At 44.0% G+C, this 25,546-nt stretch overlaps 1 protein-coding gene across 1 annotated transcript in view; it reads left to right on the forward strand.

Moving 5' to 3' along the window:
* The first annotated feature begins 420 nt into the window (after positions 1-420).
* The window catches only part of LOC147445894 (uncharacterized), a 42,579-nt gene continuing 17,453 nt past the window's right edge, over positions 421-25,546 (forward strand). The window contains exons 1-4 of the mRNA XM_086524648.1: positions 421-498; positions 672-714; positions 790-902; positions 1,005-1,076. Of these exons, the coding sequence (XP_086380774.1) occupies positions 421-498; positions 672-714; positions 790-902; positions 1,005-1,076 (306 nt within the window). The remainder of the gene's footprint in view (positions 499-671; positions 715-789; positions 903-1,004; positions 1,077-25,546) is intronic.

The raw sequence follows: 25,546 nt of genomic DNA on the forward strand, positions 1-25,546 counted from the left end.
ACTCAGTATACAACTTGTGTTTTTGAGAGAGAGAGAGAGAGAGAGAGAGAGAGAGAGAGAGAGAGGCCAACTGGAAAGTCAACAAGCAGCCTACTTGACAACTTGAACCTCCTAAACACACATGCCAGCCCTTGCCCACATACATGCGAGCCCTTAAGGCCCTCAGTCTACACATACGAGGTTCTCAATCCTGGCTGTGATTCATAAGCAATCCCCATCGTAGTAGCCTGCAACCGTATTCTTTTGCATGTGCATGACTGTGCATGGGCTTGTGTGTGCTCTCTCTCATCGCATCCTCTTGGTGCTCTCTCTCTCTCTCTCTCTCTCTCTCTCTCTCTCTCTCCCCTCCCCTCCCCTCCCCTCCCATTGTGCACTAGCATTTTTACTCTCCATGTTTGCCTACCAATGCACTTTCTAAAGATGTGCTTTGCATGTTGGGAGTTAATATTTGTGTCGGTTCCAGATCCTGCTCTTGTGGTTGTGTTTGCTTTTGTGCTTGTGCGTGTGTTTGTGTCAAAGTCATTTCCTTTCTGTTGCACTCTCTAACACTTTAAAACTAATTGTATCATTGAATAGGGAAAGCATTACACTCGAGGCGACGCGTGAGATATCAAGAGTGGTCTACAATGAAAGAAGAAAATAACAAAAGTTCTTATAAGGGGGTCCTATAGGCTTTTCGTAGAGACCGTAAACGTGAGTTTGTACATGTTCTAGGTAAGTTTTTGATATTGTCTTTTTTTTATTGGATTTTTTTTTTCTCTCTATTGATACATGTATATTTTTCGCAAGGATGTCAGTTTCATGCGACACGTCTGCTTAGGGACTTCTATCATGGTCATAAATACCATGGTAGATTCTACGTCTCTCATTTGGACGGGTTTACTACGTTTGTGATAGGTCAGGTAGTGTAAAAAAATTTGCATACACATTTTTTAAAAATTATATGGTTATACACCTCCTCTTTATATAATCTAATATGCTTGGTAATCTAATTGGTTTCCTAGATATTGACTGTTGTGCTCAATGTGGAGAGCCTCGAGGAGGTATTATCTAGGGTGGGCAAGACTCTAAATGAGGTGAGCATTAGCCTTTTCAATCAGTTTTGAGTATTTGCTTTCAAGTTTGTTTATCTCTTCAAATTCTTAGAATCAATGAAGTGGTGGCGAGCTCTGAATCCTAATGGTTGGTTGTTGCTTGCTTTCACTCAAACGGTGCTCTTGAAGCAACAGAATATCTATAGGAGTGTGCGATCACATCTGTCACCCTCTTGATAGGAGAACTCCTCATCTTGCATCCGCAGGCCCTCCAGGGCTAAGTCTATGGTCCACTTGTTAGAGTTACATCTCTTGCTACTCTCACTTCTATTGTACGGCTAGTTCTCCCCGTGTTGGCCATCCATCTGATTGTAGTTATCACTGGTCATATTTTGTCCAGCGTCCCAGATCTTGTTTGGGCGCCCCAATTATGTCATTTATCCCCATACTGAGGTCATGGGATTTTATGAGGGGGTCATGGGATGTTTGCCTGACCCACCCCTAGATCTTGTTTGGGCGCCCCAATTATGTCATTTATCCCCATACTGAGGTCATGGGATTTTATGAGGGGGTCATGGGATGTTTGCCTGACCCACCCCTTGGGGGCCTATATATAGAGCTCCAGGGGGCACCCCATTGTATATTGCAGAGTTGTATACATACTGTATAGTATGGCCAAGCCACCGTCTCCAGTATTGACACTCTCTCTCTCTCTCTCTCTCTCTCTCTCTCTCTCTCTCTCTCTATATATATATATATATATATATATATATCTTTCCATCGCCACTCTCACATGGTTTCATGACCAGAAGCAGGGGAGCATCTAAACGTTAGCAATTGAGCATCCCAATGCTAGCACAGGTCCTCTTGCAACGTTTCCTCACAAAGAATTGTATCCACAGCAGCGTTTTCAGCCCCTTAAATGTTTTTTGGGCAGTCAACTCTAGCATTTTTCTGGCCTTCTAGCGTTTATAGGGAATAACTTTTGTTCCTCTTTGCTTAGAGTTCACAGGTGGTTGCGTTTTTAATAGTGCAAAGGCTCATTGGCTGCGTTTTTCAGTAATCTCTCTCCATCCCCTACCCTCCTCATTGCCTGATTTTTCCGTCAGGGCATTAACCTCTTTTGTGGTAGCTTGAGTTCTTAGACTCTTGCTGAGTTTTCAGGTTTGGGCTGAGTTTTTCAGATTTAGAGGTAAGGAACACAGGTCTCGTCTTTCTCGGTGGCCCCGTCCATCATCTCCTAGACCCCTCGTGCCTTTCACTAGTATACATTGTTCTATCGACATTGTTTTCGACATTAGTTGCTTGCTGTTTTTTCTCTGTTTTCAGCCACTAGACAGTTAAGATACACAAGGGATACTTAAAACCGACTTCTGCAACACTCCTGTATTGATTGGTGGCGCAAGAGCACGCTGATTTCAATGCTACTGCAGCAATTTCAGCACCTCGGCATAGAGTGGTTATAACCGGCCTGTACAACGTAGAGGGTGGTACTATTTCAATTACCTATCACTGCGCACACGAGACCGACACCCTGTAGGCCCCAAAGACTGGCGCCCCTTTCGGTATTTCTTTATTCAATTTAAGGTAGACGATCCGACCACTTAGTACAAGCTTTCACAAAGCTAACTTAGTACAAGCTTTCACAAAGCTGTCTAAACCTGGCGAGGGCTGAAAACGTAGGTTTCTGACTTGATTTTGGCAACATAATGGCGCAAAAACCCCTGTAGGTCAAAAGTACTTGTCTAAGACGGATTCCCTCGCTATCTAGAAGCTTTCTGGTAAGCTGTCACAGAAATTCAGCGTGCTATAATTCTTTGTTTTTCACTGCCGGGTGCCCAAAAGCCTGTACACACATCCCAAGGCTCTCACGAGGCTCCCCTGGTGTTCCCTTGCAGTTTAGGTGCGAAACTCTAAACCTGTAGAAAAACACAGCAGGCTGTAATTCCCTATTTCGGATCATTTTCAGCGGAGCGAACACGCCTACGTGTGTCCCAAGGGCTCCGGCACGCAATGAGACAGTTCCACTGTGGATTGGACGAGCATTCACGCGAGAAAACTCTCCAAACTCGCAATCTTTCACGATGGAACTATGCGTACCTGTAGGGGATTAGCAATTAGCTAATCCGGTTCCTGTTCAGAAGGCTCTTGCCTTGGCAAACGCGCATAAACCCCTAAATTTGGGCCCCAAAACTACTTAAAACGGTGTGTTCAACAGTGAATGGTTAACAATCAAAAGGGTCAACGGCTAGAAACAGTCGCCAAAAAAATTGCCGAACGGAATGTACTAGTCGTACGGAATGGTACAAGACAAACTGAATGGAACAAGATGTTCCACTCGACGTACGAGAACTACCTTGTCTTGGCAATTTTTTCTTGGGTGGATTGCAGGGTGGACTTTTGTTCCTAGTGTGGTAGAATCATCCTTCGCTTGTTAGGACACCATCCGGTGATCGTTACGCTTCCGCATGGAGTAACACAAAGACATGGACGGTCAAGCGGCTTATAGATTTGCGGTCTTCTCAGAGATATCCAAACTAGACAACTCCAACTACAATGTTTAGAAGATGAAGATCAAAACACTCATTACCTATAATGGACTATGGAACTGGCCTACGGATCCTACCAAGGCCTTCAAGCCCGAGGTCTGTTATATAGGCTGATGTTGATGCTTGGGTCAATATAATAGCGAGTGTACACATTTCTCCTTCTGAACCTTTCTGACACGGTTCCATAGAACGTACGAGCGAACGAGCATTCTCATCGCTTTGGCAGCACATTCCGGACTTATTTGAGGAAAAATGTGTTGTCAGGACTCTTCGGCTAGAGCAAGAGCTTTACCTTCTGGAGTACACTCAATTCAACTCCTTCGTGGGGTTAACTCCCAAGATGGGGGAGATCTGAGACGACCTTGTTGCCTTTGGACGTGATGGACCACATGGGGCATGGCCAAGCAGTTGCTCTTCAAACTCCCTCCACGTTTTGACTCTTATTACCAAGGTCTCATTCGCTCCCGCCTCGCCCAACCCCCTACCTGGAAAGAGGTTCTTTACGAGCTTATGCAGATTGAGAGTCACTCCGTGTTTCGGGAAGGAGCTATAGGCGGAGATGGCGCATTGTTGGCTAAGGGCAAGGCACATGACAAGGGAAAGAAGGCCCAAACTTCTGATCCGGGCGAATCCTCTTCAGCAGAGAAGAACAAGAAGAAGAAAAACAAAGGCATCGATTGCCAATATCCCAAGAAAAAAGGGCACAAGCAGACAGAGTGTCAGAGGAAGAAAAGGTACGAGGTTGAGAAAGCTAAGGAGAACACGACTTGCACGGCAGTGACAATTGCAAAGATTATAGAGGGGATCTCACTTATTGCAGCTAACGGTGCGGCAATTACGTCCTCTCAATTTAGGAGTGTGGATTGTGGACAGTGGTGCTACCTGACTCCTATGAGGGACTGGTTCAACTCTCTCATAGCTTTACAGGATCAGTCCATCACACTTGGTGATTCCCGTACGGTTCCAATCTTAGGTACATGCCAAATACCCATCTTTCGTTGTTTGACCGATCCCCATTACAGTACTTTGGAGGCTCTCTATTTACAAGTCTTAGCCCTCAACCTTCTATCAGTGGCTTCACTTGATTCCAAGGGGGGCACATGTACTCTTTGGAGGAGGTAACGTTACTATCTCCGACTCTGCGACTGACATCGTGCTGGCGATTGGCGACTGAGACAGCGTCCTCTTCAAGCTCACAACCATATGGTGCAGTATCCTCCTCTTTGTGGTATGCTATATATGGCCTCATGAACTATTCCTACATGCAGCAGACATCTAGGGAGTCTCTAGTTAAGGGGCTTCCCAACCTTCGTCCTCCTTCGAGTGTTTATAACACTTGTCAGTTAGGCAAGCAGCATCGTGACGCCTTTTCGAAGCCGCGCAAAACCTGAGCTACAAAGCCACTTGCACTTGTTCAGATAGATAATTGTGGCCCTCAAGGCACTCCTTCCTTCAACGGAGCTTTGTACATCCAGTGAGTCTCTAGTTGAGGGGCTTCCCAAGCTTCGCTCTCCTTCGAGTGTTTGCGACACTTGTCAGTTAGGCAAGCAACACCATGACGCCTTTTTTAAGCCGGACAAAACCTGAGCTACAAAGCCACTTGCACTTGTTCAGACAGATAATTGTGGCCCTCAAGGCACTCCTTCCTTCAACGAAGCTTTGTATCTGCTCGTGCTTGTGGATGACTTACCAGATACACTTAGCTCTATTTCCTTAAACTCAAGTCGAAGTGCTTATCTGACTCAGGGATTGCAAGACTATGGTGAAGAAGGAGAAGGATCTCAAAGTTGTGACTCTTCGCTCAGACAACGGAGCTGAGTTCACTGCCAGGGAGTTTACGCAGTTTTGTAAGTCAGAGGGCATCCAGCGCAAATGACGACTCCTTACACTTTGTCTCAAAATGGAGTGGTCAAGCGGAAGAACCAGACGATCATCGAGATGGCTCATATGATGCTTGAGCATGCTTCCTTTGCTCGGAGTTTTTGGCTAGACAGCGGTCTATCTCCAAAATAGATCACCAACTGCAACAATACCCTCTATGACTCCCTTTCAGGCTTACCATGGGTGCAACCCCTCTATGGCACACCTCCTGTGTTTAGGTATGCACCTTAAGTGCATGTGCCAAAGGAGAAGCGACGAAGTTGGATCCTAAGTCGAAGAAGACAATCTTTGTCGGCTATTTCCAGGAGTCCAATGGATTTCGCCTTTATGTTCTGGTTACCAAGACCACCTTGGTGAGCCGTGATGTTGTCTTCGATGAGCGCTTTATTGGCTCTTCAGAGGGGCCTTCTACATGGGAGCCTACTATTCTAGAAGTGCCACCACCCGCTCTCTAAGCTCTATTTCCAACAAGACCCCCTCAGGGATGCGTAGCATCGTACTCCCCCTTCTCTGTCTGTCTCTTAGAGTGAGAATCATTGGCGCATAGTCGGAAAAAGTAGTCCGTGTCAGAATGCAAATAGATCCACCCAAGTCACAGATGTGGTCATTGGCGTAGAAGCAATCTACGGTTGGTAGCACGCTTGTATGGAGACTCTTATCCAAACAATCTAACGTAGATGAAGCATTACATTGAGCAACTCCAAGTGATGGTATAAGGGTCTTGAAACAAAAGAGATGGAGTTGAGGTGTCTCAACCATGCTTATTCCACCTATCTTTCTATTCAATAGTGACTCCCGTAGAAGGAGCTGGTGCGAATATAAAGTCAAGAGGATAGATTTTGGACCACTGCATCTAGAAGATGTGAAATGCAAGCAACATAAATAGATGGTCAATTTGGAGCGTATGGCATCATAGACGAAAGGCGTGCAATGAATGTCGCATTAGGAGAGATTGCCTAGGTAAGTCCACTGGGAAGTAGATGAAACTTGAGGAGTTTTACTCTATAGGTGTTGTTGCATGTTGGAGTGCTTTTATGCACATTAATTTTCTCGAGGATGAGCAATTCAATTGGATGTTGACAGAACCGGAAAATTTAGCATGGACGTTGTTATTGGATTGTGGTTTTTCAAAGTAAAACTATTTTTTCATTCTTCATTTTTCGATTTTGATTTGCAATGTTAATAGAGGTAATTTTTCTTCTTGAGCTCTAATTTTGTAATGCTCGATTGCTTGAGGACTCGATCGAGGCCAATGTGGAACTTGACTGTTGTGGGAAGTTACGAAGGATATTCACAAGGATGGGCTTGTTTCTAGTGCGTACACATAGTAGACAGCATGCTTAGCGTTGCCCATGTTTGCAAAAAATAAGTGTCCTTGGGTCTCTGCACTTAAAAAGAAGTTGTCAAATCAACCTACCAATGGTCATCAAGACAATCAATGACTCTTTGTTATCATTACAGTTTTCATTACAATATGAAACATGGGAATTGTTTAAAGTCAATTCTTCATAAAATACGAGCTTAGGAGCAACACAAGTGCGCCTTTACACAAAGAGGGTGACTATAGTTCTTCGTTGGGAAGTTTGCTTAAACCCATGTAATGCTTTTTAACGTATCCAACCATTATAGGCATGTACTTAGAGAGAACCATCTGTTTTAAATTTTAACACCAAAAATTTGCATTTTTCAAAAATGCGTGGTTTGTGCGTAATCCCCTTCTTGCTAGCATGCTCATCTTTACCGTGTACGTGTATCCTCCTTCAAAATTAGAGCCATTTCTATTTGAATTAACTTCTCACGATGAGAATATTGTGAAGGTTGCTGAAGTATAGATGGTGAAATGTTTGTGTTTATCTAATAAACTTTTAGTGTAAATGCAAATCTACTTTCCATTATCTTTTTTAACAAAGATATGGAAGCCATGTTGGGTAGTTTTAAATTTGACACCAAAATCATTGAATTTTATGCTTCTTTTAACAAGTCTTTATGTTCAAGATGTCACTCTGAATTTGTTAACTATTTATTTGCTTCGTCCACAAACAATCACAATGCACGTAGAGATGGATTATATGACTATCTTACCTAACCCGGACTTGGTTAGGTATCTCCCGAAGAGGTCGGATAACTACATAGCTTTCGAGACATATATCCCGGTTAACGCGGTCAGTCCAGGGGTCTTTCGACTAGAGGACTTGCGAGAGGCTTTTATTCTGTAGAGTATTTTGCATGAGAACTTTTCTGTTGTTGTATATGTAACATTTATAATCTATCTATTGGATTCTTTGCAGAAGTCCAGATCAATTCTGATGAAACGAAAGGTAATGCCTTCATTGGTCTATCTATTGATTGCATATATAGATTTTATGTATATGTGAATTTATAATTTGCATGTCAAGATGATGAGTGCATCTATAACCTATTTTATGTGATCTTTATATAGTATGATATGTCAGCCAAGGATTAAAGGGCATGCGCTACTTGGATTCGTACTATTACTTCAATGCACGACAATGATAGGCCGTACTTTTGTTTAAATTGAGTGTCAAATAGACTGCATGATAATTCTTCAGGTTTTTTCCTGTTGGAGAAAGAATTCGATTGCCCCCTTTAATCCTTGGTTGGCATGTCATACTATATGAAGACCACATAGAATGGATCATAGATGCACTCATTATTTTGACATGTAAATTATAAATTCACATATACATAGATACTACATATGCAATCAATAGATAGACCAATGAAGGTATTACCTTTCTTTTCATCTGAATTGTTGTGGACTTCTGCAAAGAATCCAATAGATAGATTATAATTGTTACATATACAACAACAAAAAAGTTCTCATTCAAAATACTTTACAGAATAACAGCCTCTCGCAAGTCCTCTATTCGAAGGACTCCTGGATTGACCGCATCAACCGGGATATGTTTTGAAAGCTATGTAGTTATCCGATCCCTTCGAGGGATACTTAACAAAGTTCGGGTTAGGTAAGGTAGTCATATAATCCATCTCTAGGTGCATTGTGATTGCCTGTGGACAAAGCAAATAAATAGTTAACAAATTCAGAGTGCACCTTGAACATAAAAACTTGTTAAAAGAAGCATGAAATTCAACAATTTTGGTGTCAAATTTAAAACTACCCAACATGGATTTTCATATTTTTGTTAAAAAGATAATGGAAAGTAGAGTTGCATTTACACTAAAATTTTATTAGATAAACACAATCATTTCACCATCTGTACTTCAGCAACCTTCACAATATTCTTCTCGTCGTAAGAAGTCAATTCAAATAGCAATGGATCTAATTCTGAAAGAGGACACGTATACGGTAAAGATGAGCATGCTAAGAAGAAGGAGATTATGCATCAACCATCATTTTTATAAATGCAATTTTTTTGTGTTAAAATTTAAAGCAGATGGTGCTCTCCAAGCACATGCCTATAATGGATACGTTAAAAAGCATTACATGGGTTCAAGCAAGCTTCCTAACGAAGAACTAACAAATAGTCAACCTCTATGTGCAAAAACAAACTTGTGTTGCTCCTGAGCTCGTATTTTGTGAAGTATTGACTTCAAAAAATTCTCATGTTTCATGTTGTAATGAAAAACTAAATGATTACAAGAAGTCACTGATTGTCTTGATGACCATTGGTGGGTTGATTTGATAACTTGTTTTAAGGACAGAGACCCAAGGACTAGAAACACACTAGAAACAAGACCATCCTTGTGAATATCCTTCGTAACTTCCCACAACAGACAAGTCCCACATTGACATCGATCGAGTCCTCAAGCAATCGAACATTATAGAATTAGAGCTCAAGAAGAAAAATTACCTCTATTAACATTGCAAATCAAAATCAAAAAATAAAGATTGGAAAAGCATTTACTTTGTAAAACCACAATCCAATAACGACGTCCATGCTAAATTGCTCATCTAATAGAATTGCTCCTCCTCCAGAAAATTAATGTTTGTACAGTTGATCGCGTTATACAGACACAATTGAGGTCTGTTGGCTAGTACGCCCAGATCGTTGTCTCTCTCTGCCTCCCTATCTCCTGTCGTGCTTGGCTCATCTGTCCCTCGAGCCAAGCACACTTGGGCTGTCTCTCCTGGAGCTGCTGCAGGGCCACAAGGTTGCGCTGCAGCCATCTCTCGTGACCTCAAAGCTCACGCAAGCGAGCGAACACCATCTCATGCCTCGTAATCGCAAAAAACTCCCTCATCACCCGATCACCCAGTTGAGTCCACTGCGAGGCATGTCGATGAAATAAAAAATCATGTTGCCTCTCCTCTTCCTCCCCCTATCTCCTGCCATGCCTGGCTCATCTGTCTCTCGAGAAAAGCAAAATTGGACTATCTCTCCTGGAGCTGCTCTGCATGGCTGCGAGGTTGCGCTGCAGCCGTCTCTCGTGCTCTCAAAGCTCACACAAGCGGGCAAACACCGTCTCATGCAAGAATGTGCGAAGCTTCGATAGACCAGCTGCGCATTGAGAGGCTGCATCCCCCTGTCTCCATAGCAGCCTTCCAAATCCTCTCAATGGCCTTTGAACCCCTCATCCAACAATACATGCTCTGGAAGGCGAAGCTATTGTCTAGCTACTGGGGCTTCCTGGTCCTCAAGCACTAGAACAAGTGACACATGATCTGAGAAAGAGGATCCAGCCAGAATACCAATAGAGCCTCCTCGTCCCCCAGCCAATCCCCTACATAGAAACAATCGATCTGAGAGAGATTGGATCCGTCCTGACAACGATGCGAGCTCGAGAAGGCTAGACTACCCTGAAAATGACCAAAAGCCTCATGATGCCATAGATCTGCAATCCGTAATGTCACGCTCCCAAGGTGCCAACTCGTTGCCATGAACAATAGTCTGACTACTTCCCACTGTGGGAGGGATTCTCAATCATATTGAAGTCCCCAATGCTCAACCTCTAGCAAAGCATCACATACCTGTGTCCAAAAATCAGCCGGAGCTGAGGCTTGATTTGGAGCATACAGGTTAAGCATCCCAATAAGCTCACCCTGAAATTGCAAAGTCAGCCATTGTGCCCGTCGGCCTGTGGAGTCTTGGCAGGCTGCCAAGACTCCACCATTCTCCTCTCCGCCCTCCCATCTAGGTGACCAAAAAGTCTCAAAACGACTACCAAGCAAGCGGCCACAACGCCGAATGCGGCTCACATCATGCAATAGCTCACTCGTCTGCACCACATCATGACAAACTAGAAGGAAGAGAGAGATATACCGCCAACGATAGGGCTTCCCCAGCTCAATGGCCTTATATTACTCGCCCACAACGCAAGGTTTCACGCCACAGAGAGAGAGAGAGAGAGAGAGAGAGAGAGAGAGAGAGAGAGAGAGAGAGTTATCATGGGGAAGTTCTGTCAGGGTTTGTTGCAGCGGATCTGTGTAGCGCCATCGCTCAATGCTGCCCTGTCTGCCGGTTTTCAACATTGATAAGAGAGAGAGAGAGAGAGAGAGAGAGAGAGAGAGAGAGAGAGAGAGAGAGAGAGAGAGAGAGAGAGAGAGAGGATGGATTTGCATACGAACACAAATGATAGAAGCCAGCGGCTCGAGGGCCTTGAATTGGGAAGCAGAGAGGAGAGTGAAAATGCGTGCCCGCATCTGCCATTGGAAATAGGGAAGGAGAAAGGCCGTGGCTGCATTTCCAACCACGTGGAAGGCCACCTTTGTCTTTTTAATATAGACTAGTATAACGGCTGCCACCTTCGGCAGCACCGCCAGAGGCGGTGCTATGTGGATGTCATCACATCAGGCCTTGGATGCAATGGTGCTCATCCTAATCACCTCGCACTCATCCCCACCTATCGAGTACCCGAAGCAGCCTACTATCATCACCATGCTAAATCTACAACATGTGAGCTATAGAGAGAGAGTGAGATAGACAATAACACCAAGCAGTTGGTTCTTAGTGCAATATATACATGCGCACAGAGTAACACACACACTCTTTCTCTTGAATAACAGGTCGTGAGTTCAACTCTCCTCGTCGGGGATAGTTTCCTACGACATTAAAATTCTCTCCTTCTCTCTCTCTCTCTCTCTCTCTCTCTCTCTTTTACTGTATATTAGTAAGTCAGGGCTGTATATTACTGAGTAGAATATAATCCCCGGCGGATGCCAAAATAGCCTATCACGTGGGGTGTACAAGCTAAATATACGGAGGAGAGCCACTATAGTGACAACTCAAACTAGAACAATCTCATGGTGGTCGGTGTGATGAGTGGAGGAGAAACCACCGAGGAGGGGCATAATGCCACGTAATCTGGCCACCTGTAAGTATGAAGAAGAGTGGAGATCGGGCCCAACGCCGAAGGAAGTCCAATCGGCGAGCTCGGCTGCTCGAGATGTACCTGAGGAAGAATCCCACTACCAAATTAGGGTGTGAATGATGTCTAGCCAAATGGTAGTGAGGGTATCCTGAATGAGTTGTGGAGCCGCACTTAGAATGTGGAGACAACGAGCTCTCCAAACATTCCATAGTGTAATACTAGTGATGACTGAAAAAACTTCATCACGTGTCTTAGAATCCCCCTGCCAAGCAATCTGTGGTAGCATAGCCAAAGTCCCTCGCAGATAACCAGTCGAGGTGAGCATAAAGGCTGGATCTGTGTCTGAGCCCTCCTAGAAAAGATGTGGGCCAGGCATCGGCATCAACCATGAGACAGATCCCCAAGTAAGAAATCCATGCTGAACACCTGCTCTGCTAAGTAGAAAGCAAACTCCAAGCCACACTACATGGGAAGCTGAGCATGACCAAAGACAGTGTGCAGGTGACTCAAGTAGTCGCAAAGGACAACGAGTACATAACGGATCATGACCCATAGTAGCTAGCCAAGTCCCAACTAGAAGTCCCGCATGTGCAATCATCCACATGAAAAAAGAAATACGACGAGCTGCATGTAAATCCCATATGGCGGACCAAAACTGCTGCAGATAGGCATGGGAGAGGCCTGAATGTAACCAGAAACGCATACGACTGGGCTGCTCTAGTTGATGTCCATCAATGCTAACCTTCCAATCCTGACAGTGTACTCAAAGAAGAATATAGGTGCACCGGTGGGGTCAGAGTGAGGCCAATGCCACTCTCCTGGGTCCCAATAAAGCTGAGATAGGGCACGACCCTCCCACACCCAAAGCCTCCAAAGTGCAGCATCAGCGGAAGCGAAACGGGGTCAACACAACGATGCTTCCCGCAGGAGCCAACTACTCGGATGGCCTCCCATCGAGCGCCGGGGAAGACAAGGTGCAGAGAGGTGGCATCATATGTCAATCTAGCATGAATCCCCTGAGAGTAGTCAGTATCAACTGTGAACAGCATGGTGTCTAAACGGACTAATAAGAGAGTGCTCTGAGCAAAGAGGCCTTCCCAGCCACAATGGGGAGGCATCTGAACCGTGCCTCGCATGACTACATCCCACTGTGAAGGAACGGCGGAATCAATCTCAAGCAGTTTGTCTGTCACCCCGCGACCAATGTCATAATGTTCTGCCACAAAATCTGCATCCGGCATACGTGTCTCATGAAACAACCGCATAGAGGTAGCAGGGCCAGTGTCCCAAGCAGCCCAATCAATGTGAGTACTCTCTCCAAGCTGACGGGGTGGATTAACCGAAGAATCAAGAACTGCAGCATTCCAAATGAGAGGCTAGCGCTCAATCTCCTCACGACAAGAGGGAGGTGATCGTATGATAGCCCGTCGCATGGAAACCCAAATATGAAGGAGCGATCGGATGAAGGGTGAGAGGGTGGTGGTGAACAAGGGGGCATCCGTAAAGAGAAAACGATACCCTGTATGCCAAGTATGACCATCTCTAGTGCCGAGTCGTGGAGTCATTGTGCAAAGAGCGGCCTAAAGAAGCATCTTCCAAGGTTCTTGGCCGGGAAAAAGACCCCAAACAATAAGCTTGGTAAGAAGGACGCGGCTCTGTAACTCTGGATCAATAATGCCAAGGCCTCCCTCTGACCTAGGACGAATAATCGTGGACCAGCGAACTCGAGCACGAGTATCAGTAGTCCCATTTGTGCCACTCCATAAAAAGTTCCGCACTAGTCGGCGGAGCTGAGCTATCACATTAGAATGTAACATCCAACAAGAGGCCGTATACCATACTGTAGCTAGAATGACTTGGTTGGCGACCAATGCACGGCCAGCCAATGACAGATGACGTGAAGACCAATGGCATAGCTTCCTGCGAATAGACTGTAGTACGGGTGCAAACTGCTGCTGTGAGGAAACATTAAATCCAACCTGAAATCCTAGATATCTGCATGTCTGACTCGGCTGCAGCCATGTGAAACCATCAGCTACCCCCCAAGTAGGTAAGTCATCACTGCCAACCAGTAACCCATAGGATTTATGCCAGTTAATGCGTGCACCACTGGCAATGCAAAAAACCTCTAGGGCCTCCCGCATGGCGTCAAGAGCAGCTAGCAAATAGCACAACATGAGCATAGTGTCATCAGCAAACTCCTGATCGATAAGGTCTGGATTTGTAGGTACTGGCATGGTCAAGCCACGAAATGCATGACTCTGAGCACGAAGAAAGTCGGACATAGTCTCTCCTACAAATAGATACAGATATGCTGCTAAAGGACATCCCTGACGGACAGATCGAGAATGCTCAAAACTGCGACTGACACGGCCACCAATAGTAATAGCACTACTGGCAGTCCTGAAGAGAGCGGAAATGCCTGAGATCCATCTCGAAGGGAAACCCATCCTGGCTAAAGATCCTTCGAGAAAGTCCCACTCAACACGATCGTATGCTTTCTCGAAGTCGAGGATGAAAAAAGCGAGAGGTTCAGAAGATGATATGGCCCACTCTACTGCTCATAAAAAGTGAAGATATTATCCAGGATGCATCGATCCATGACAAAGCCTGTCTGAGAAGTATGAGTAATATCTGGTAAGAACGGCCGCAAGCGATGGCTGATCAGTAATGCTAATATCTTATAGACCGAAGGGAGTAGGGTAATAGGTCTCCAATGTCAGAGCTGAGTGGTGTCACCCCCCTTCGGAATAAGAGATATGAGACCTGAACAAAGATCCGGATACATATATCCTGATACAAAGATGTCCTGACAACCGCGAAGCAGTGGTATATGCAATACAACCCAATATGTCAAAAAGAAAGCTCTAGTGAGGCCATCCTCTCCTAGACAGGAGGATGGATCAAGACTCTCTATAGCAGCATGGAGCTCTGCAAGTGTGAAGGGTGCCAACAAGATCTCTGCCATAGTGTCTGTACAACGATGTCGAGTGTGATGCCAGATCTGCTCACGGGCAAGTAAAACCGCAATAGTGCATACATCATCAGTGAACAATGTCTCAAAATACACTACAAGAGGCTATTCATATTAGCGACGCTCACACAGCGACGCTCAAAAGAAAAATTCCCGGCGTCGCTATGAGCGTCGCAAATTTCTTTGTAAATTTGCGACGCTCATAGCGACGCCGGCTGGGCTAACAAAAATAACCGAGCGCGCCCAAAAACTCAGATCTTAGATCTGAGTTTTTCGGCGCCCTCAAGCAAGGAGCAGGTAACGCTCTCCCTCTCTCTCTCTCTCTCTCTCTCTCTCTCTCTCTCTCTCTCTCTTCTCCACACACACACACACGAGGAGAGGAAGGAGAGCCAGGTATGCTCCTTCCCTCTCCTCATTCTCATGTTCCCTTCCCCTCTTTCTCTCTCCCTCTCTCTCTCTCTCTCTCTTTTTCTTCTCCCCACACACACACACACACACACACACGAGGAGAGGAAGGAGAGCCAGGTGTGCTCCTTCCCTCTCCTCATTCTCATGTTCCCTTCCCCTCTTTCTCTCTCTCACACACACACATACACACACACATAGTGTTTTTGAGAGAGAGAGAGAGAGAGAGAGAGAGAGAGAGAGTACAAACAAAAACAAAAACGCACACACACATACATAAACAAAGAATGCACACACACATTGAGAGAGAAAAAGAGAGAGAGAGCATGCATAAACAAAAAACGCACGCATTGAGAGAGGAAAAGAGAGAGAGAACATGCATAAACAAAAAACGCACACATTGAGAGAGGAAAAGAGAGAGAAAACATGCATACGATCCAAAAAAACGCACACACATTGAGAGAGAAAGAGAGAGAAACTAATTTAACGTCGTAGGAAACTAATTAAAATTAAAAGAACTAAAGATCTAGCCGACGAGGAGTTGAACTCAAGACCTATTATTCAAGAGGGAAATGGCATAATCAATCTATCATACTTGGCATGGGTGATAGAAAGGTTATACCATTTATCTCTTTTTATTGGCACACACATCCACACACGCGCACACACACAAGAAGAATAGAGTTATAACGTCGTAGAAAACTATCTTAAAAGACGTTAAAGATTAGGTTATATGTAGACTTACATTAAATTAGATTTAGGTTTATTTTTAACTAGATTTACGTTTATTTACGCTAGATTTAGATTTACGTTATATTAGATTAGATTTAGGTCTCCATAGACTGCGATGCCTGCATGAAGCGGGTGAAGAAAGCCCTCAATGGAATATAGGGTATTGCTGCCTTCACTCATGGTGGGCTCCGTCGATCCAAAAGTACTGGTGAAATGTCTTCAGAAGATAGGGAAGAAGGTGGATCTTCAGGGCGGCAAGAGTCACTATATCCCCGACACAATGACCATCTAGACAACCTCTAGTCATTCAACAGCAACTTCAAAGTTAGTACCAAGAGCAAGAACGGTCTAAAGGGCCAATTGCTGTCGTCAGATGTGGATGGAGATGAGGCAGCGTCACCGTCGGAAGTTAACTCTCACATCTTCAGTGATGAGAATGCCAACTCTTGCCGAGTTATGTGAAAAATTATGTGTTAAATCAGTTTTAAGGTTCTTATAATCCCTGTTAGTTTAGTTCTTTGTTTTTAATATAACATAATTTACGTTAGATTTAGATTTATGTTATATTAGATTAGACTTAGGTTTATTTAGGTTTACCCACACACACACACACACACACACACAAGAAGAAGAGAGTTTTAACGTCGTAGGAAACTATCCCAAAAGACGTTAAAGATTAGGTTAGATGTAGACTTACGTTAAATTAGATTTAGGATTATTTTTAGTTAGATTTACGTTTATTTAGATTTACGCTTATTTACATTAGATCGAGTCCACGCAAGAATTACTTACGGTTTAGGGTTTAGAGTTAGACGAACAGTGAAAAGATCTACTGTGAAAAGATGTTAAGATGCTGTGAAGTGCTACAGCTACAGAAGAGGCAAAGGGGTTTTGTCCACTACATGCAGTATCATGTAGACGTGGGTGTGTAGATTTCTTGTACCCACAAATATAGGTATTGACCAATAAAGACGAGATTATAACCCGGTGGTTCTGATCTCCGTGCACCTCTAGACCGAGGTGTGCGGGGATTGGACATGACTAGAGAATGTGAGGTAAAGAGAGAGAGAGAGAGAGAGAGAGAGAGAGAGAGAGAGAGAGATAAGACGAAGAATGCCAATAGAATATTAAATTTGTTGTCCAGGTTATAAGTTTTTTATCCTCATTATGAGTAGCGACGAGGATGTGGGACCGTCCAACCGAAACACCTATCTCTCAACGAGGGTCTTATGTCCTTGTAATCAATGCAAGCATGCTGTGCGACGGACAAGACGTGTTTCTTTGCAGCACGTTCGTGAATTTGGCGAGTTCGATCCATCTATTATAGATCGAGTTGTTGCCAATTATAACTCGTCGGACTCTGACGCTGGCCAACAAGCAGCAATCTTGCAACCCAATAGACGTGTTCGCAGGAGCTTTGGTCAAGCAGCATATGTGAGGCCACAAGATGTAGCCTCTGACAGCTCGGGGGATGATCATGCAGAGCACATTCCCAACGAGGCAATGTTTGAGCCCGAGATTGATGAAATGATCGAGCCGATCATGGATTCAGAAAGGCTTATCTATGATGATATGAAAAGTGAAGCCGATACGCCATTGTATAATGGAGCACGTATGTCTAGATTGAAAGCACTCCTGGTTCTTCTCAACATGCAGGCAAAGTTTGGATGGAGTGACACTAGCGTCACAGCGCTTTTCAGGTGATCTATTACAATTAGTTTACTTTAATACAACTCTAAATGTATAATGATCTGATAGATTTTTACACGACTGTATCATATTTTTATGTTGTGTAGATTGTTGAAAGAGCACATACTACCAGCTGACAATGTGATACCAGATTCCCGAGATGAAGCAAGAAAGATTTTGCGAAACTTGGGGATGGATTACAATTCTATCCACGCTTGTCCTAATGACTGCATTCTTTTCAGAGGGGAATACATAGACATGGAGAAGTGTCCGAAATGTGATTCCGAAAGATATCGAGTAGATCTCCACGGGACAAAAATTCCACAAAAGGTTTTGCGATATTTCCCTCTGCTTCCTCGCATCAAGCATTTCTTCGAATGTAAGTCCATGGCCGCCCTAGCATCATGGCATGAGGAGAATAAATCTTCGGATGGTGTGCTACGAATTCCTGCAGATTGCGTAGCGTGGAAACATATAGATTGTCAAAGTTCACACCACAGAAAATCCTGTTGATCTACTTACAAAAGGACTTCCCTCAGAGAGCTTTGCGCATTTTCGCAAGCAGTTAGGTGTAGGGTAGTACATCACTTCTCTACATCTCTTGTATATTAGCTTGTATAGTAGCTTCTCTCACACTTAAAGTACCACATTGGACTTTAAGTGGGAGGTTGTTGGGGTATAAAGCCCAATGTGGTCGCCCAGGTAAGTGGGCGGGCCGCCAGGTATGTACACATATTCTTTTGTAAAAACCTAATAAGAACTCACTATGCTCTACACATTACAGTAGAGCGAGTTCACCATATCGTCGTGCTCTTCTTCTCGCACTCTCTCTCGCGTCGCACTTCCGCTCGTACTCCTTCATGTTACTCCCATCATTGGAAATTTGCGTCTGCATATTCATTTGTATGTGGACACAAAAGAGTTCTATATCATGCCATTGAAAGGGTGTGATGCGTTACTGGGAATTCCGTGGATGTACCGAACACATGGCGTGCTGGATGTCTGCGACAAGACGATCACCCTTCAACATAGGGGCAAAACTCATGTTTTGGATGTAAAGCTCAAAGGGGAGTCTGTCCTTATTGTATCTGCTGCAGCTATCACTTCTGTAATTAAAAATCATATTTCTGTGCACTTGATCTTTGCACGTGATGTTTCAGATAATTGCAGTCAAATTTATATGTGTTAGATAAAGAAAGATCAGCATTTTTGCAAGAGTTTATTGACTGTTTTTCTGATTCATTACCGTCGCAATTGCCGCTGGAGAGGCCCGAGGACCATGTGATAGATTTGGTGCCAAGGTGTAGTCCATCGAACAGACCTCCCTACAGGGTTAGTGTGGCGCAACAGAAAGAGATTATGGGCCAGGTAGAGGAGATTTTAGAGAAGGGGGCTGATTCAGCCTAGTTCTTCCCCTTTTTGCTCCCCTGTGCTTTTAGTGCAGAAGAAGGATGGCTCTTGGCGCATGTGTATTGATTACCGTGCATTGAATAAGAATACCATCAAGAACAGATTTCTATCCCAAGGATTGATGATAATCTTGACCGTTTAGAGGGTGCTACAATTTTCAGCAAGATAGACCTTAAGAGTGGGTACCATTAGATTCGTATACCATTTAGAACGACATTTGGTCTTTATGAGTTCTTAGTGATGCCATTTGGTCTTACAAATGCTCCTGCCACATTCAATAGAATGATGGACCGGATTTTCCGCTCGCATCAGAAGTTTCTTTGACGACATGATAGTCTACTCAAAGAATGAAGATGAGCATAGGCGTCACTTGACCATTGTGTTCGAAGAGCTACACAATCACAGGTTACTTGTCAATCCTAAGAAAAGTGAATTCTTCTTGGAAGAGATCCACTTTCTTGGCCACATAGTATCAAAGGATGGTGTCTGAATGGATCCCGCAAAGGTTGAAGCTATTAAGACATGGCCAGACTTAAAGACTTTGTATGATGTCCGAAGCTTCTTGGGATTGTGCTCATACTATACAAGGTTTATCAGGAATTTTGCAAAAAGAGGGTTAACCTCTTCACGCTTTGCAAAAGAAAGAGGTCACTTTCAGATCGACCCAAAGAGAGATTTCAGCTTTCAGTCTCTTAAAGGAAAAGTTGACTTCAGATCCCATGATAGTTTTACTGGATCTCAGGACGTCATTTGTGTCCAATGTGACGCGTGTGGAAATAGCATCAGAGTAGTGCTAATGCAAGAGGGCGGGTAGTAGCTTATGAGAGCAGATCCTGCAAGGGCCAGAGAAGACCATGCAAATCTATGAGGAAGAGTTATTGGCTGTGATTCATGCGCTTTCTAGTTGGAAGCACTACTTGTTAGGTGCTGATTTTGTTGTCCAGACAGATCATCAGACCTTGCGATACTTCTTGACACAGTCAAAGCTATCCGAAAAGCATATGCAATCGGCAAACATTCTTTCAATGTTCCACTTCTAGATTATGCATGTGGAAGGCAAAAACACTGATGCGTTATCAAGGAAGCCACAAATTTCAGCTGTGTCAATTCCTTATCATCATGAGCTTGATGACATGAAGGAACAATATGCTACTGATGAACATTTTGCAAGGATCTTTGAACAGTTGCAAGAGGGGCAACATCATGAGCACTACCTCCTTAGAGATGATTTTATGATGATGCATGGCGACTTTGTGTCACTAGGCCATTGCAACATAAGGTCACGGTAGAAAGTCATGTCCCACCGTATGCAGGGCATCGTGGTATTGATGCGACGGTTAAAGCGGTAGAGACGTTCTTTTATTGGCCTACTTTGAGGTGAGATGTGGAAGCCTTTGTGCGAGTATGCATGATTTGCCAAAAGGTCAAGTTTGACAGGCAAAAGGCACCAGGATTGTTACAGCCATTGTCGATTCCGGATAAGCCATGGGAAAGCATTGCTATGGACTTTATCTTTGATCTTCCAAGAACGCCAACAGGGAATGATGGTATATGGATCATTATTTGCAGGTTCAACAAGCAGGTCCATTTTATTCTTGTCAGGAAGAAGATAAAATCTGACCAAATGGCACGGTTGTTTATGTACAATGTGTTTAAGTACCATGGTATGCCACAATCGATTGTTAGTGATCGTGATCCTCACATGACAAGTTTATTTTGGAGAGGATTGTTTGAGAACATGGGCACTACGCTCAAGTTCGCGTCTTCGTTTCATTCACAAACTGATGGACAGTTAGAAGAGGCTAATTCTATTGTCTTGGATCTGTTGAAATGCTATGTGTCAGACAATAAGGGCAAGTGGGAACAATATTTCCCTATGCTTGAGTATGCGTACAACAATACGGTGCATTCGTCCGCAGGCAAGACACCTTTGAGATTGTTGAAGGTGGCAAAAAGGTTCCTCCCATTTTGAATACAAAGGATGTTGCTAAATTGGCTTTATCTGACAAAAAAATAATTCCAAATGAATTATTGGAATTTTAAGTGACAGGGTTTTTCTCATTGGAGACATCCGAGTACAGAGTATTTCTAGTGCGTCATCCAAAGTAATGACCGGAGCACTGTGAACGGGAATATCTGTAAGGCCACCAAGAACGGGTACTTCTGATGCGTCACATTGGATGGGTGACAGGCGGGAAGAAGTATCCGACCATCCGGGAACGGACATCTCTGATGCGTCATAGGATGGGTGACATAGAGCATTGTGAAGGGGATTGTACCATAAGTTCGGCAGGAAAGGACTAGGTGATGGGTATTCCTGATGCGTCACAAGGTGGGTGACGGGTGCATCAGAAAGGGGATATCCATAGTCGAGAGGAAATCCGAACTGGAAAGAGGAATACACGTAAAGACGCAAGCACAAGAATAAAGATGGGTTCTGAGAAGCTTTTCTTAAAAAGCAGAATTTTAACGAGTTTTCCGGGAAGAGCAGACGCTTTCCCGCGAGGAATCTATGTTTGCATTGCATTCGTGCATGTGGTTGCATCCAGGGACGCCTGGGAAGTGTTGTGAAAAGCATTTTTTTTAACTTATAAGGTTTTATTGAGTTTTTGGGCATATGCCGGCCTCCCACTTAATAAGTGGGCAGCCACTTAGAAAATAAAGCAACGAAACCAACCAGCGAATTCTCTCTCCCTATTTCGGGTAGAGCAGCAAAAAAAAAAAAAAAAAACCCGCCCGCGATCTCTACACGAGCAGCTATTCATGCCGTGGCGAAGGAGCTATAAAAGCACCACATGCCCTCACTGAAAGGGAGTTACCAACGTCAGCAAGAGAAGACTCTGCCGCCACATAACGCAAGAGATCGCGAGACTACGAAGCACGGAAGTCGCTTTTCCTGCGAAAGAGCGACAAGTATCTATTGTGATTCGCCATACGAATTGTTGTCGCGTGTTTGTGTGTGTGTTTGCAGGTACTTCATCGCGAAGGAGAAGTGAGAAGGCTTCGGTCTACGCTTGGGAATTCCGGAAACGGAATTCGGAAATTGTCTACGGAGTCTCAACTCCGAGTACAAACGGAAAAAGGATTGAGAGCTCGTCTCTTGGATTTCCCTTACGGGAAGGAACGACCATCGAGTCAGAGATTTAGAACGGAGGGGTTTTCTCCGGTTCTTGTGCTTGTAAAAAGATTCTCCCTAATAAAGGATTCTCTTTAAGGGGCGGGACCAACCCATCTTCTGGTCCCAGTACTGTGTCGATCTTCACTCTCTCTCTCTCTCTCTCTCTCTCTCTCTCTCTCTCTCTCTATTTATTTCTCTCTATATCCTTTGGCTTCAGTATTAAGTGATAAATTCTATTTATCCGAGTATATTTTATATTGTTATGCGCTCCCGTTTGTGACAAAGGACAAGATCTTTGAGGCAGATCGATATGTTGAGAACATGAATGAAATGTATAAGAAAATCAAAGTTGCCTTGGAGAAGACTCGGACAAAGTAGAAAAGGGTTGTTGATCGTCACCGTCGTGAACTGTTGTTTTTACCTGGTGATTGGGTGCGTTTGCGATTTGAAAAGGCAAGGTTGAAGAAAATGAAGGGCAAGGAAAGATTGATTAGCTAAGTAGCTTTGAGACAGACAAACTATCTCCCAGCGGGTATTAGAGCTATTGTATGTCCACAATGCCACCCCGAACGAGCATTAGAGGTCGTCGGCCAGCAACTCGCTTTATGAAAAACCAAGAGAGGGTCAGTCCAATTCCAAAAGAGATTTAAGTAGGCTCTGAAACTGACCCGCAACCTGGGAATGAAACTGAGGTTGCTCCAGGAGGGGGTACTACTGACGAATCAAGAGATTCGCAACATTCCAATCATTCAAGGCGTCGGAGAGCTGAAAGGGCTGCTAGACGGAATAGGACGCAAGGATCCAAAAGTCAAAAGCAAACTGATCAGAGTGATAGAAGTCGGAAAAACTCATCACTCACTACACAAGGGAACCAAGAAAACAATAGAAGAGACAGTGACACAGATGGAAACCAAGGATTGTGAGGATGACACTGATCACTATGACAATTCAAAGCCACGCGACAAGAAACCGGTGTGTAGAATCAGAATCGTCAAGACCAAGGGATATTCAACTGATCTAAAAATTTCCTTTCCAATATTCAAAGAGGGAAAGAAGGATGACCTCGATGTTCACATACAAGCCTTTGAGCAGTAGACCGAACTGAAGGACATCGACGAGGATGAATGGGGGAATTATTTTCCTCAAACACTGAAGGACACAGTTGGGAAATGGTATTACCATTACCCAACCTGCCGACTCAAATCATATCACAAGCTCATTACAGTCTTCAAGCTAGAATACTCAAACAATAGGAAAGATGAAGATATTCAGTGTGAGCTGGATAAGATCAAGCAAGGCAAGTTGTCGGTTAGCAATTATGTAGAAAAGATAAAAGAACTACCAGACAACTGCAAGAGCCTCCCTCAGAGAAAACGATGATAGCTTGGTTCCTGAATGGCTTTAAGAATAAGAAGTTGCGGGAGCAAGAGGTACGAGCACCAACAAGGAAACTCAATGACCTGGTATAGAGAGCACTGAAGTTAGAGCATCAGGCAAAAAGGAGAAGGGGCATAGAAGAAGGCAGTCCACTGACGATGAATCATCTGTTGGAGAAAGTTCAGAATCCAGATCCAGCTCCAGTTCTTCTGAAAGTGAACTTGACAATAAAACCAAAGCTAAGAAAGGAGCTTGGACTAGAAAAATTGAAGAAATGTCCAAGTAAATCGTTGAGATAGCCAAAACAAGAACCTCAGTAAGGAACACAAAAATATGGTGTTCTAAATATAGATCAAAGGACCACATGTCAAATGAGTGTTCCCAATGCACCTATTGCAAGGCCTTTGGTCATGTCTGGAACAATTGTGGAATTCGGATTCATCACTTTAAAAAGGGAAAGGACATCTCAATGATTACCCTCACGAATCCAAAAGTGCCCAAGGCTGATGGAGCCAGTGGGACTAGAGAGAATGAAGCCACTACAAGCACTGGAGGGGGCAGGGGATTCTACCAGAATGGAACCGGAAGGGAAAGAGACAGAGGAGATTTCTCTAAAAGGAACATGAACTGCTATAATTGTGGCAAGTATAGCCACTTCGCAGCTCAGTTTCTAGATATACCGAAGCCAGAGGTAGCTGACCAGAAACCGCCAAAGCCGTAAGAGTGGTCACAAGAAGCAAAGGAGTAGTGATTGAAGAAATCCCAACTGAAGAAGATAGTCAAACTGCTAGGTTAGGAAGTGGGAACAGTAGAGGAAAGTGTGAAAGGCTAAGGATAAAGAGAAGATAGTAGATGAATGGCAAGAACAAAGAGAGCTCGCAGTGAAAATCACTGAAAATCTATCAAGGAAGCTTCCAAAACAACCAGAAAGTTCAAACGCTCGGACCATTTACAAAATACCACCTCAGTTCTCATAACCAAAACCAGAGAAGGCAGCAAATGGACTAGATGAGTCTATGATTGTTGCAGTTAGAGCCTGAGAGAAGAATCAAGGCAAGTCAAAGCAGACTTGGCCAAGGCTGGACATGCTGGCCTGTGGAAGAATCGGGTGGTTTCATCACAGAGCCAACCAACAACTGCAGTTATACCAGTACAATGGAACTGTGAAGATTCTCAGGAGGAGAAGTTTTCTGGTTCGGACAGCGGGAGCTTGGGCAATGAGCAAGATGAGATGTACGTTAAAGTCTGTGATCAGATTCAGAAATTAACGGTAGAGTTGGATGACATTCGACGCACATTGCCTAAGGCGGCTCAATTTATCAGACAAAAAAGAAAAGCTGAAGCAGAGGTCAGAACAGTGAGTCATCAGAGATGATGAGGTTCCAGTAATCCAAATAGACTAAAAGCTCAGGAAACAATGGGAACCGTTATCTGGTGTTATTCTACATGGAGGAGCGAGAGTGAATATTCTTAGCGAGCATCTTCGACAAAAGCTAGGAATAACTGAGAGAAGCTAGCTCCTTTCAAAATAAGGATGGCAGATCATAGGGTGGTCCAAGCCACTGGTCTCATTGAAAATATGCAGATAAGGGTGGAGAAAGAGAAATTTAAAACCAGTTTCTTAGTGTTGGATGTACAAGGGGCCTATGGAATGTTGTTGGGAAGACCATGGCTCAGAGCTACTAGAGCTATACATGATTATGCAAACCAGACATTGGCTATTAAGGCTCTAGCAGGAGAATGCAGATAAAGACAGATAACACCAGATCATGGAGGAAGGCACTAAGACCGGAAGAACTGTGCAAGAAGTATGGTATAAAGAAGATTGAGAGGATGTTTCGACCTCAACGCGGTGCTGCTGAACAAACAACAAGCTGAATGATAGAAACAACAATACCTAGGTCAGTTTAGTGAATTAAATGCTGGGGAGAGATCAATTCAAATAGATGGTCGAGAACCAGACCATCTGTACCACAAAAGCTTAACTTGAGGGCAGAACCCAGTTCAGTGAATCATTCAGAGGCGAATGTAGAAATTCCAGTAGTACTACAACAAGATCTTCAGGATGATCTCTTGGAGGTCGGTA

Source organism: Adiantum capillus-veneris, chromosome 12, assembly GCF_014529385.1.
Source record: "Adiantum capillus-veneris isolate H3 chromosome 12, ASM1452938v2, whole genome shotgun sequence".
Classification (NCBI taxonomy): domain Eukaryota; kingdom Viridiplantae; phylum Streptophyta; class Polypodiopsida; order Polypodiales; family Pteridaceae; genus Adiantum; species Adiantum capillus-veneris.